This window comes from Bufo gargarizans, chromosome 1 (assembly GCF_014858855.1).
Source record: "Bufo gargarizans isolate SCDJY-AF-19 chromosome 1, ASM1485885v1, whole genome shotgun sequence".
Lineage (NCBI taxonomy): Eukaryota > Metazoa > Chordata > Amphibia > Anura > Bufonidae > Bufo > Bufo gargarizans.
The window spans coordinates 282,124,315-282,137,748 of NC_058080.1; the positions used below are offsets into that span (position 1 = coordinate 282,124,315).

Consider the following 13,434-nt stretch of genomic DNA (forward strand, 5'->3'; position numbering starts at 1 on the left):
GAAAAGCAATTAAAAAGTATCCAGTAAATCGAGCTAATTGAGTTTCAACTGCAGAGGACACTATCTTTTGGTTACCTTTGGTCTGTCAATGAGCACATTAAATATGTAACTGCACAGATGTGAGATCTTACCAGATAATCCCTTCAAAAAGATTTTGGATGATAAGATGAGACTGTGTGACAGTAATCAGCAAAGTGACATGAGTCCATCCAAACTGTTAATAGGGGAGACAACACAACAATCAGTAAATAGGACAAAACTATGCTAGAGGCAAGGACAACTCACAGGCATGAAGTCAATTGCAGAGAGGACGTGTGAGAAAGACGGTAAAACAAATAAACCATGGAAAGGTTCTGTGTCATGTGACGGACACAGTGTTGGACCGCTTGTTGCAAAGTACAGCTCTGAAAAATGCTCTTTAAAGATTCTGTCACCTAGTTTTACCCTATAGAGCTGCAGACATGCACGGATAGATCTCCGCTAGCATGTCCACAATATACCTGTCCCATATCTCTGAGTGGTTTTATTTAGTTTAAAAAATGATTTTATTGATATGTAAATTAGCCAAGTGAGGTGCCCAAGGCGTGGTTACTTACGGTTAAGGAGCCCAGCCACGCCTGCATCCAGGAATCTCCTCCTTGCTCATGAAGTTACAGCGCTGTAATCTCGCGATGCCCGAGCTAGCGCATGCGCAGTTCGTTCACTGAAGCTGATGCCAGCAAAGGGAACAAACACTTTGCCGACACTGCGCATGCACCAGTTTGCGCATTGCGAGATTATGGCACTGTAACTTCGTGAGCAAGGAGATTCCTGGATGCAGGCAGTGCTGGGCTCCTTCACGGGGCGTGGCTTGGCTCCTTAACAGTAAGTAACCACGCCTTGGGCACCTAACTTTGCTCATTTACATATCAATAAAAGCATTTTTTAAACTAAATAAAACCACACAGCCCTTTGGGACTGGTATATTGCGGACATGCTAACGGAGATCTATCCGTGCATGTCCGCAGCTCTATAGGGTAAAACTAGGTTACAGATTCCCTTTAAGGGTGCCCCTACATAGTGTGGTCCAGCAACAGGACTCATAGGAGGATTATCAATAATTGCTGGACTGCACCTGTTCTTGCTACTATTTCAACAAGTTCAAATACGGCCCAGGTATTAGCAGTAATCCACATGCAGATCCTGCAGTGAGACCGCAACGTGTACCTGTGTGTCCATCACATGACCAGGAGAGCTTCATATCCAATGGTGAAGGTTCCTACTAAACAAGGAACAGATCTAGAAAGTATACTGGAAAATTTAATAAAACTTTCAATATGGTATGAATAAGGTTTAATTGCAACTGTTATACAATGCATTTGGGAAGTCTTCAGAACTTTCACTTTTTCACAATTTGTTATGTTGCAGCCTTGTGATAAAATAAATAAAAAGTTTCCCCCCTTAATCTGCACTCAATACCCCATATTAAAAATAAAAACAGAATTGTAGAAATGTTTACAAATTTATTACAAAAGAAAACCCAAACTTTTGCATGCATTTAAGTATCCAGACCCTTAAAATTTAGCTATGGGGGCCTCAAATTGCTCTTGAACATCTTTGAGATGTTTCTACATCTTGATTGGAGTCCACCTGTGGTAAATTCAGTGGATTGGACATGATTTGGAAAGACACACTCCTGTCTAGGGTCTCACAGCTGAAATTGCATATCAGAGCAAAACCTAAGCCATGAGGAGGAAAGAACTGCATGTAGAGACAGGATTGTATGGAGGCACAAATCTAGAAAAGTGTACAAAAAATTCTGCTTAACTGTGGCCTACAGAATTCTTAAACGGAAGATGTTTAGAACAACCAGGACTCTGCCTAAAGCCGACTGCCCCCCTCTCCCAAACTAAGTGATCGGGGGCAAGGGCCTTGGTAAAAAAGGCGACCAAGAATTCAATGGTCACTCTGGCCAAAGACCAAAGATCCTGTGTGCAGATAGGAGAAACCCATCAATGCGGCATTCCGCCAATCTGGGCCTTATGGCAGAGTGGTCAGAAAAAAGCCTTTCCTCAAAAAGGGTGCATTCACACGACCGTATTTTGCAGAACATGTGCAGACCCATTCATTTCAATTTGGCCGCATAAGATGCGGACAGATGTGGACCATACTTCTGATCCACGGCCCCACATAAAAACAGAGCATGTCCTATTCGGACAAGAATAGGCATTTCTGTCATAGGGCCGGCATCCGTGTTTTGCGGACCACAAAACATTTACGGTCGTGTGAATGTAGCCTTAAAGACACATGAAAAAAGCATCTAAAGGACTTTCAGACTGTGAGAAACAAGATTCTAAGGCCTGATGAAACTGATTGAATTTTTGGGTCTCCATTCTAAGCATCACGTTTGGAGGAAAACAGGCACTGCTCAATACCATTCCTACAGTGAAGCATGGTGGAGGCTACAAACATTCTTCTTTCACTTTCTCATTATGGGGTACCGAGTATAAAATAACGGGGAACAATTTAAACTTTTTATTTTTATTTTAACACAAGGCCACAACATAACAAAATGGGGAAAAAAGTAAAAGGGTATGAAAACTTTGCGAATGCACTGTACCTATTTAAAGTTAATAAGGACAAAGAGGGGAGGAGCAGAGAGCAGGATTTACAAGCGGGAACTGGAGCACTTGATGGAACTGGGACCCCCCTCAGGGCATGTGCAAACTAATTTGAATCCACAATTAACCAGCTCAAGACCAAGACCAAATGCATTTTTTTTAGCATATGCAGCTTTGAAAGCCATAACTTTTGTAAATGTAAATGTAAAAAAAAGGGAAAATAGTGTTAAAATCCCTTTTTTAAATAATGTCCCCTTTCCAAATTAGTAATTTTCATACTGGGAATGTATGAGTTGTAGCTGCCGGGGCAAAGCTAAAAGCTGCAGTGGGGGTGTTTTTTTAATTTTCTTTTCACTATTTTATATTTTGTGCCCCTATAAGGTCATATAAAACCTTAAGGGGGCATTTAATAATACATTTTTTTAATTGCTGATTTCTCCTGTAACTGGTGCTGAAATTTTAGGCCCAGTTACAAGGGAATACAGCCCTTTCTGGCTTCAACAAGACTGTTGAGCCTTACCACAGAGCTGATCTGGTTCTGTCAAAGGGAATCTGTCACCACAGCTCTGGACTATTAAAATGCTGTAATACATAGGTAGTACTGCAGATAAGGAATTAAGAAAGGTAGTTTTTATTTTCCTACTGCCCCCCCGTTCCCTTGCTGTAAGTGTTTTAATCTGCTCTGAAATACATTGTCAGGACTGCTGTGCATGTGCACAGGAGTGCGCTCCATTGGGTTAGTATGGCACAGCATTTTAGACTGTGTATTTCATGAATGTGGTTCCCCTCCACTGTGGAGTTATGTCCGCTGAGAATAGTGGTGCCATTCACTCCTCTTCTTTGCTAGGTGATGCTGCAACTTGATTCTCTGTGATCTCCATTAAGAGAATCAAGTTGCAGCGTAATATCGCAAGAACTGGGAGTTCTCACGAGTCCAGGCAACGTCATAGTACAGATAGGACAGCGTCTCACTCAGACCAGAATGAGACATTGCCGAGAACAGGCCGGCAGCAGCTGTGTCTTATGGAGACGGTGGCCCGTCAGAACTATGATCCCGCACAGTCTTGTGAGAACTCGCAGTTTTCGCGAGATCATGCTACAAATTGCTTCTCTGTGACAGGGATCGTCACAGCAAGGAAAAACCTCCCCTAGCAAAGAAGAGTAGTGACAGGGACGTCCTCACAGTTAGTTGCTGTCAGCCAAGACATTTAAAGAGGCTCTGTCATCAGGATCAACCCTATTAAAACCAGGCACGCTGCCAGGTAGGGCTCATCATGCTGATTAAAACTGTACTTGTCCGTATGTTAAACAGCTGCAGAGAAATATGCATTTGATTCATATGCAAATGAGCAAGTTTGAGCACCAGGAGGTGGGGCTGAATTCTTTGAGCACTACTTTGTAACACCCCCCTGTGCTCTGCACACACACCCTCCCCTTGATTGACAGGGCTAGACATGCTGAGGACAGAGCTATGTCTTAGCATCTACACATCTTATACACTATGTACTATAGCTTCACCACACTGAGAGCTGCTCACAAAGCCAATATACACACTACTCCTTTATTCACAAGCACAACACATGATCATAAAAGACACCAGTAATATGTGTTAGCTTCTAAGCACAGAAAAATCATGTATCTCTAGGTGGTAATGCTATAGCTTAGTGATAAGTGGTCTGCCATGCATGTAGAGATCCTAAATTCCTGTCCCAGGAGAGACTTACATAAACCTATTACTGTATGATTATAAAGAAACCAGCAATATTAGCTTTTTAAGCCTAGAAACATGATAGGCTAAAGAATATAATCTTTTATAATGGGTTAAATGTGGTAGAAAATAAAATATCTGAAGGAAAAAAAAAAAACTTGAAGTGTCTCCGAAGATTCAAACCTGGGATCTCTACATACAAAACCAAACACTTACCACAAAGCTATAGCATTAACACATAGAGATGCATGTTTTTTTATATACTTCTAAGCTAACAGATATTACTGATGTCTTTAGAATCATATATTGTGCTTGTGAATAAAGTAGTGATATGCATATTAGCTTTCTGAGCATATCTCAATGTGGGAATGCTATAATACATAGTGTATTTGATATGTAGATGCTAGGACACGGCTCTGCACTCAGCATGAAGTCTAGCCCGGTCAATCAAGTGGAGGGGGGGTGTACAGAGAACAAAGGGCGTTACAAAGCAGTGCTCAAAAGGATTCAGCTCCACCTACTGGTGCTCAAACTTGCTTATTTGCATCTGTATAAAAAAGCTGATATCTCTGCAGCAGTTATATTTTTAATAAGCATAATTAGCCCTACCAGGCAGTATGTCTGGAATAGGGTTGATCTTGGCGACAGAGCCTCTTTAAAGTCTATGGGCAGTCGGCAAGTGGTTAAAGTTTTTTTATTCTGTGCCAAAAAGGCATATACGCAGAAGTAACTGAATTGTATTGTGATTAGGAATTTTAAAACATAACATTTACTAAATCATTTAAAATAAATGCCACTTGGTGAGAAACATTGAGGACAAACACCTCCACTATAGCATAAATAAATAAAGGGTGGATCTTACCCCGTTTGATGGGTTCCACAGCCTGTGGAGGACGGTTCAGGTAGTAGGTGGACCACCGGAACCTGTGTGACCAAGGTGCTGATGTCTATAGGCAATATGGCACTCCTGTATAGCCCTAATATGTCTTTCCTACCTACATACAGGTGGGGGGCTACTTGAGCAGCTGCCTAGCACACATGGAGCACCCGCCCCGACAGGGGCGACCCTATACCGATCCTGTCCCTCAGTATGGGCCTTGTGCTATTTTTTCCCTAATACAAAACCCTACATGCCATGTTTCGGTCCTAGACTCCAGACCTCCTCAGGGGTTTCATAGACGTATTCAGGGGTAATGAAAGAAGATCGTTTTTAGCCTCCTACTTTCAATCCGGATCTATGGTGTATGGTATCCGAGCCTTGACATGAGAGGTGTCCCAAGCAAGTGCTGTGTCTCACCTCAATAGGCCACTATTTGAGGTGAGACACAGCACTTGCTTGGGACACCTCTCATGTCAAGGCTCGGATACCATACACCATAGATCCGGATTGAAAGTAGGAGGCTAAAAACGATCTTCTTTCATTACCCCTGAATACGTCTATGAAACCCCTGAGGAGGTCTGGAGTCTAGGACCGAAACATGGCATGTAGGGTTTTGTATTAGGGAAAAAATAGCACAAGGCCCATACTGAGGGACAGGATCGGTATGGGGTCGCCCCTGTCGGGGCGGGTGTTCCATGTGTGCTAGGCAGCTGCTCAAGTAGCCCCCCACCTGTATGTAGGTAGGAAAGACATATTAGGGCTATACAGGAGTGCCATATTGCCTATAGACATCAGCACCTTGGTCACACAGGTTCCGGTGGTCCACCTACTACCTGAACCGTCCTCCACAGGCTGTGGAACCCATCAAACGGGGTAAGATCCACCCTTTATTTATTTATGCTATAGTGGAGGTGTTTGTCCTCAATGTTTCTCACCAAGTGGCATTTATTTTAAATGATTTAGTAAATGTTATGTTTTAAAATTCCTAATCACAATACAATTCAGTTATATTTGGGTGTGAACATATACCGCAAACGCATCTTCACAGTGTGTTGGTATAATTAATACCGTGTCATATACGCAGAAGTACCCTACAATACACTGGCAATCAATTAATAGACATAAATCTTCTGACAGACTAGTTCTGTGGCGATTGGTATATGACCCCATTTTTTTATTTACATTTTTAATTTTTCTGGGGTGACCTAAACAGCAGACATCCGACAAAAAGGGAAGAGAAAAGTGAATCCTTATTTAATATCTGAAATGGGGTAAACACGAAACAAAAAAGTGACATATACATGTATTCAGAAACATAAATCACGCGCAGCAGGTCACATAGCACATTAAATAATGTCTGGATGGAAAGACAGATTAATAGAATTAATAGTACAAAGTGAATACCGGAGGCTGGAGTACAGTATAGAAAGCCATTGAGAAAGGTCTTGAGGATGAACCCTACTTTTACAGATTCCCAGAGAATTCTCCTCATGCAAACAGGGATCAACGCTTCCTCCATCAATAAAGTGTGGCATGCAGCCTGCATATCAAAAGAGACCCCCAGTCTGTGCCGGTGAAGATATGCCAAGCAACCAGCAGAGCATAGCTGGCATTAGAGGAAGAGCACAGGGTACAGCTCTACTTCCTAAATACCATATCATTCCACACAATTACCAATGGGTCGAATGAATCAGGCCATTGAATATACACAAAAAGACTACGGACACCTCTGACCTGGAAAAAATGAGGCTATAGACTATTCTTATGTTTGTTGTGATCTCTCCTAGTAATACATGCAGGATCTGTGTGTCCAGGATGCTGCAGTCTTCACCTTGAAAACTGCCTGGTGTGCGTTTTCCTCCCCTCCACACACATATGCTGTGAATAACCTCCTGCTGTTACCTCTAGCACTGTCACAAGGGAGGGTGGAGAGCAGAGAGAGCCATCAGAAACAGGAGCAGAGCCGTGGCAGATATGTCACATTCAGCAGCACCAACAACTAGATGAAGGAATTACACATACTCACACTCTGCAGATGCAAATGATATTGCAATTAGGAAGCAATTCAAGGTAAAGATGATCCATACCCATATATATATATATATATATATATATACATATACACACACATACACACACAGAAAAGTCTGGTTAGATGCAAAATGAAGCAAAACAAGCTTTTTTTTTTAGCCCTAATAATAACAAGATTATACGCATACAAATTGTATGTCAAAATACCACAGTCATTAAGTGGTTAGTAGCATTTGTTGCTGTTTGCTGCTTATTTAGCCTACTATCATTTAAGGTACTCTTATGCTGTGTTTAAAGATGCTCTCCTGTTTCATAAATAATACTTTATCTGCCCAGAGTACCCCATACACTGAGGGAAAAAATGAAATCAGCTCACCGGTCCACAAAATTAAACAGCCGTTGTTAAGATGTTTACAGAAGTCATGTTGCCCGAAGAATCACTGGACTTGAGGCCAGGTGGTTATGAACTCACATAAAGAATCAAACAAACCAGGTTTGCAACCCCTTAATACTTTAAAAATAATTACAAAAAGGGAGATGCTAAAAAGGACCAATCAAAAAATATTTATTAAACGATCATCAATGTAGGAATAAGTAAATAAAAAAAAAACCTTTGTTAGTTCACACCTAATGCTACTACTCATATAATAACTTCAAGCTGGGATACTTTCTTTTTCAAAGCCCACGGCCATCATAGCGCCGTCCCTGTGAGGGAGGGGCTGCGCATTGTTATTGCCTATGTACACTTAGATTTGGCTCTAGATATTCGGTCACATTCTAGGCTCCTGATGAGACATCATTATAGATGTGGAAACACGCTGAGCCGCAATTACAAGTTGATGTGTAGCCTTTTAGAGTAAAGAGGGCAAATTGCTACATTAATAGTAACATTTCATAGAGATGACGAGTTTTGGCGAGTGGTAAATCGCCGATTGCTCTCATAAATAACAGGAGAGATGAGGGCACAACGGTATAACAACAGTCTCCATAGAAATAGTTCCTATTTTGGTTGTGGTTTGGGACGTTTGGGCATATATTATAACTCAAATAAGCTGCCTACGTCCGCTTACCAGTATCATTACACCATTGCTGACTCAATTTGGTTTTAAGGGATAGTTGCCCTGGGGGTTGTTCTATTTCAACCTTCGGCCTTTGTAAAAGAAAAAGTATCCCAGCTTGAAGTTATTATATAAGTAAGTAGCATTTGGTGTGAACTAACAAGGGTGGGGGGGGGGGGGGGGGTATTCACTTATTCCTACATTGATGATCGTTTAATATTTTAGCTTTTTAGCATCCCCCCTTTTTGTGATTATTTTTCAGGTTGATATGAAGGAGAAGATAATAATTTGAACTGCAACATCCACAATAGGTAGAATTTTTTAATTTAAATAATTGTATTTCAAAAACATAATAAAAAACAGGATGCACGCATCACTGTAAAAAAACAAACAAAAAGCAATCTACTTAATTTCTGTTTTTAATATGTTTATGAAATAACATGGACTCTTTTTAAATCAAAAATTTTCTGCATTCTGAAGTTCACATTATTATCTTCTTCATATGTCGAACTCTGCATATTTTTGTCTCATATACCCGTTTTTCATGCCAGCGCGTTCCTTCCCGTTTTCCCAGCATTGCTGCATCCTGGCAAAATGTTTAGAAGCAGAACTTCCTGTTCTCATCTTCCTACTGGGTTACATAACCAAACCCAGTATTCTTTGCTCCGTAATGTGTCACATGATTTGCCCCACTGTTTTCACGGCAGCAGCCACACCCTCTAGAACTCCATTCTCCAAGTTAGCTAGCGGGCCCTGTGAAACATTACATAGCAAAGCATTTTGGTTAGAAAAACCCATCAGGAAGCTGAGAAAACCAGGAAGCTCTGCATGTAAACATCCTGCCAGGATGCAGTGAAGCTGAGAAAAGAGCAAGGAAAGTGTTGACATGAAAGATATAGGTATAGGGGGCCAAAATATGCAGTGTTTGGGATATACTGGGCACATAAAATGATCATTATGAAATCGGAGAACCCCTTAAAAGGAACAACTCCAGTCACACTTTATCCCACATCTTCCCTCCTAGTCATAATCACAGAGCACCAAAAAACAGAAATGAGGGCTACATAAGCTTATGTGCAACCATTTTATAGCTCCAATGGATCTAAAATGAAACTTCAAAAAATAAAATCTACAGCTTCTATACTGTCCTATAGGTCCTCTTGTTTACAGACTACAAACAAGCCTTGTGTTGTCTGATCCTACAGTCATACTTCCTTTAGTGTGAAAGGAGACTATCTGCAGGATCAGACAACACAGATCTTGTTTGTAGTCTGTAACCAAGGTGACACATAGGACTGCATATACGCTGCAGAAGGATGTTTTTTTAAAAGGTTGCTTCATTTTTAATTCTAGATACTTTGGATAAATAAAAATGGTTGTAAAGGTGTACATAAGTTTTAAGCTGTTCTTAAACCTGGGAGACAGGTATTCACCAGCAAATGTTGTTACTTGACCAACAAAATAGCGGCTCTGAAGGGATCAGGTAAGTATGCGTGACTTCAAGGTCCAGAGAGAAGAGGGAGAACCAAAATTTGTTCAAAAAGTGAAGAAACCCTTTAAAAAAGTACGTCCACACAGGAAACTGATTTTGCCACAGATCTGAAGTGGATTTCACCCTCCGCATTGCAAAGGGTGGAATCAGCTGTGATAAATCCACCGCATAAACCATCAATTCATAGGTCAATTTACGCTTAAAGGGAACCTGTCACCCAAAAATCGCCTATTAAGCTGTTTACAGTACCTTATAGTGCTGTATAGTCGTTTCCTGATGCACTTTTTGTTAGTTTTGCAGCATGTATGCTCAGTCAGAAATCGATGTTATATTCAGCTGCTGCCCCGTGCTTCAAGTCAGGCTTGAAGTCACGGGGGCAGCGGCCTCGGCGTCTTACATGGCCCTCTCCCCGCCCCCTGCCTCTGTGACTGACAGCCGAAATCCGATTCCGGGACCGCGCTCAACGGCCGCATGCGCAGTAAAGGGCGGCAGGAGCGCGGTCCCGGCTGCCGCGCGTACTACGCGCCGTCTTACTTTCGCCGCACTGCGCATGCGCCCGACATCCTGTATCAAACGCGCCCGCGCCCAGATGCCGGGCGCGGGCGCGTTTGATACAGGATGTCGGGCGCATGCGCAGTGCGGCGAAAGTAAGACGGCGCGTAGTACGCGCGGCAGCCGGGACCGCGCTCCTGCCGCCCTTTACTGCGCATGCGGCCGTTGAGCGCGGTCCCGAAATCGGATTTCGGCTGTCAGTCACAGAGGCAGGGGGCGGGGAGAGGGCCATGTAAGACGCCGAGGCCGCTGCCCCCGTGACTTCAAGCCTGACTTGAAGCACGGGGCAGCAGCTGAATATAACATCGATTTCTGACTGAGCATACATGCTGCAAAACTAACAAAAAGTGCATCAGGAAACGACTATACAGCACTATAAGGTACTGTAAACAGCTTAATAGGCGATTTTTGGGTGACAGGTTCCCTTTAAATATCCAAATTTCTGGTACTGTAATATGCCTTCTCACAGAAAGGCCACCGATAAAACGTAACCTTTATTATGCTGCTATAAAAAAGAAAGTCTGCTGTTGTTAAAAATACTTTAAACACAGAAGAACAAAAAGGGCTAGCGATGGGTTAAATTCACCCTACAATCACCCTATGTAACTAATAGCCCTGCCTATCAAAAATGGAATTGCCGCATGATAAGGGCAATCCTGCATCAGGAACCTCCTAGGCCCTGACCGGACAGAGGGCCACCCTTGAAAAATGGCAGTACGGGTGTACATCATGTTTAAAAAACCTGGCACAAATGTCACTCGTGGCGCTGATAGTCACCACAGGTGCATACTAGGACTTGTGTGCTGTGATTCAGTATCACCCGTGAATTAAATGCTTGTCACTAGAAACATAGCAATACTGTACCTTAAATACTTTCTACAATGAGGTGTAAACCCCACAATCACATACTGATATCCAATTATGTGTTCTCCTATATATCCATTAAATCAGACAGATTAAAATATTGTCGTATTCACAAATCATGTGTCCTGACCGTTTCCCTGTAGATTCCTCCACAGTTTATCAGGGGGCAATAAAGACATTCAAAGCACACTCACTAAGATAATTGGGGTACATGATAGAAGATACCTTGCCCAGATACAGCCACTACCACATAATAGTGTCTCCAGTGGCACCCTAAGACAATAAATAAGGTATCTATAGCCACTACATATAATAGACAATAGGAGCTTCCACCGGGGTATGGGGAAAGCTTGTTACTTGCATGAGCCCAAGGAACTATGTATTTTATGTCCTGGATGATGGGTCCTATGTCAAGTGGTCTGAGCCTGGTATTGCTCCTGTGGAATCAGGCTCAGACCACATGACCTAGCACCACGAGTTACATTTGTGCCAAGTTTGTTAAACGTGTTGTTCACCCGTACTGCCATTTTGTCGGGGTTGGTCTTCTTTCCAGTCAGGGAATTATAGGAGGTTCCTGATACGGGATCGGCCTTATTGGGGCGGCCATTCCTTTTTGATAGGCAGGGCTATTAGTTACATTGGCTGATTGTAGGGTGTTGGTTCTGTTGCGTTTAAAGTATTTTTAACAATAGGAGACTTTCATTTTATTAACAGTATAATAAAGGTTATGTTTTATAGATGGCCATTCTATGAGAAACGTGTTGATTCCTAACCGCTTATATATTGGGATACGGACTCCTGCCCGGTCAGTTCAGTGATTTGTCATACCCCAATACGCTGCAGATTTCCTGCACAAAAATCCACAGAAACAAACCTGCTGTGTATCCTTCCTGTGTGGATGTAACCTAAATGGTTCTCCAAAAGCACCAACGCTCACAGATAGCATTGGATTAAATGGATATATGCAGTCCAGTGTATATACAGGAGTCTTATCACTTGGCAAAGGATATCATTAGACAGGAAAAAAAAGAACGGATACAAACCATGTAAAACTGGAGACGGTAGTGCTTCTTCACTAGGCTCAAGACAAACATGCAGAAACCTGTGTGACAGAAAAATAAAAACATTCAGACGGCTTAATATACATTTGTGCATCCAGCGAGAGGAAACATCTAAGGCTTCGTTCACATCTCTGGTAAAACGTGGAGTTCACCGGATCCAGCATTGCCGGATACTGCTGTTCACCGCCGGACTCCATAGACTATAATGGCATCCGGCAGGGATCCAGCCGCTTTCCAGCATGAGTGCCAGGGAACAATATACAGGGCACTTCTCTAGCGATACCAGTTACACACTGCATAAACAGCGAAAACATATTTCTGACAATGGAAAAAATTTTCGTCAGAAAAGACATTTTCACTTATTCACTGTTGCCAACAATCATATTCACTTACCGTTGTTTTTTTTAAATAAAAAATAAATTAAAAAATATATAAATAAAATGTATCCAGCCGCTTTTCTGACTGGTGTAGTACAGGGGCTTTTTCTCTCCCCGTATTATGGAGGTAACCAGGAGGTGTTGTGTATATAATACGGAGACAATAAAGCACACGTACTATACCCGTCTTCGTTCGTTTTTTTGTCGAAATGTAGCATTTTTTTATTAAGGTTACAGTGTGTATAGGGGTATGGAAACTACAGAATATACTACATAATTCCCAATTTTGTATGCAAAAGTTGTCTGGGGCATTCCTGCGGTTTTTTTGCATTTCTTTAGTGTGTAGACATGTGTGGTATGTATGAACTCCTTCCATCTTATGGTTTTTAGAGGACTATGGGGAGCTGGCCTCTCCATAACTTCGGCACATCCAGCGCCATTTCTAAATGTAGGACAGCTTCCGAGCCGTCTAACATTTAGACCTTTTTCTACGCCTGAAACAGACGCAGAGAATGGTAAATGAGACTGGCCTCCCTGCCCATCCCCTTCCCTGCCCACAATTTTAGACCTGGCATGTGCGGGGTTGCAGATGGTGGCGCAACTAACTTAATATATGCCTATTTCAGTATAATAAATGACCTCCTATATTTTATTTATCATGGGGCCTGAAGATTAGGGTACACATTTTACTCCCATATTTTCGTCCAATTATCGATATAAGCACGGTTTGCTCCAAGGTCGCTTGTGAGGGTGGTAGTGTTTATTAATTATTAAGTTATCATTGTATACACAGTATGTTTTGTGTCGATTT

The 13,434-nt window shown here is 42.1% G+C and overlaps 1 protein-coding gene across 1 annotated transcript in view; it reads right to left on the reverse strand.

Moving 5' to 3' along the window:
* CDS1 (CDP-diacylglycerol synthase 1) overlaps nt 1-13,434 on the reverse strand; it is an 86,294-nt gene that overhangs the window by 22,358 nt on the left and 50,502 nt on the right. The window contains exons 6-7 of the mRNA XM_044304238.1: nt 12,229-12,287; nt 132-214 (exon numbers count right to left, since the gene is read on the reverse strand). Coding sequence (XP_044160173.1) covers nt 132-214; nt 12,229-12,287 — 142 coding nt within the window. The remainder of the gene's footprint in view (nt 1-131; nt 215-12,228; nt 12,288-13,434) is intronic.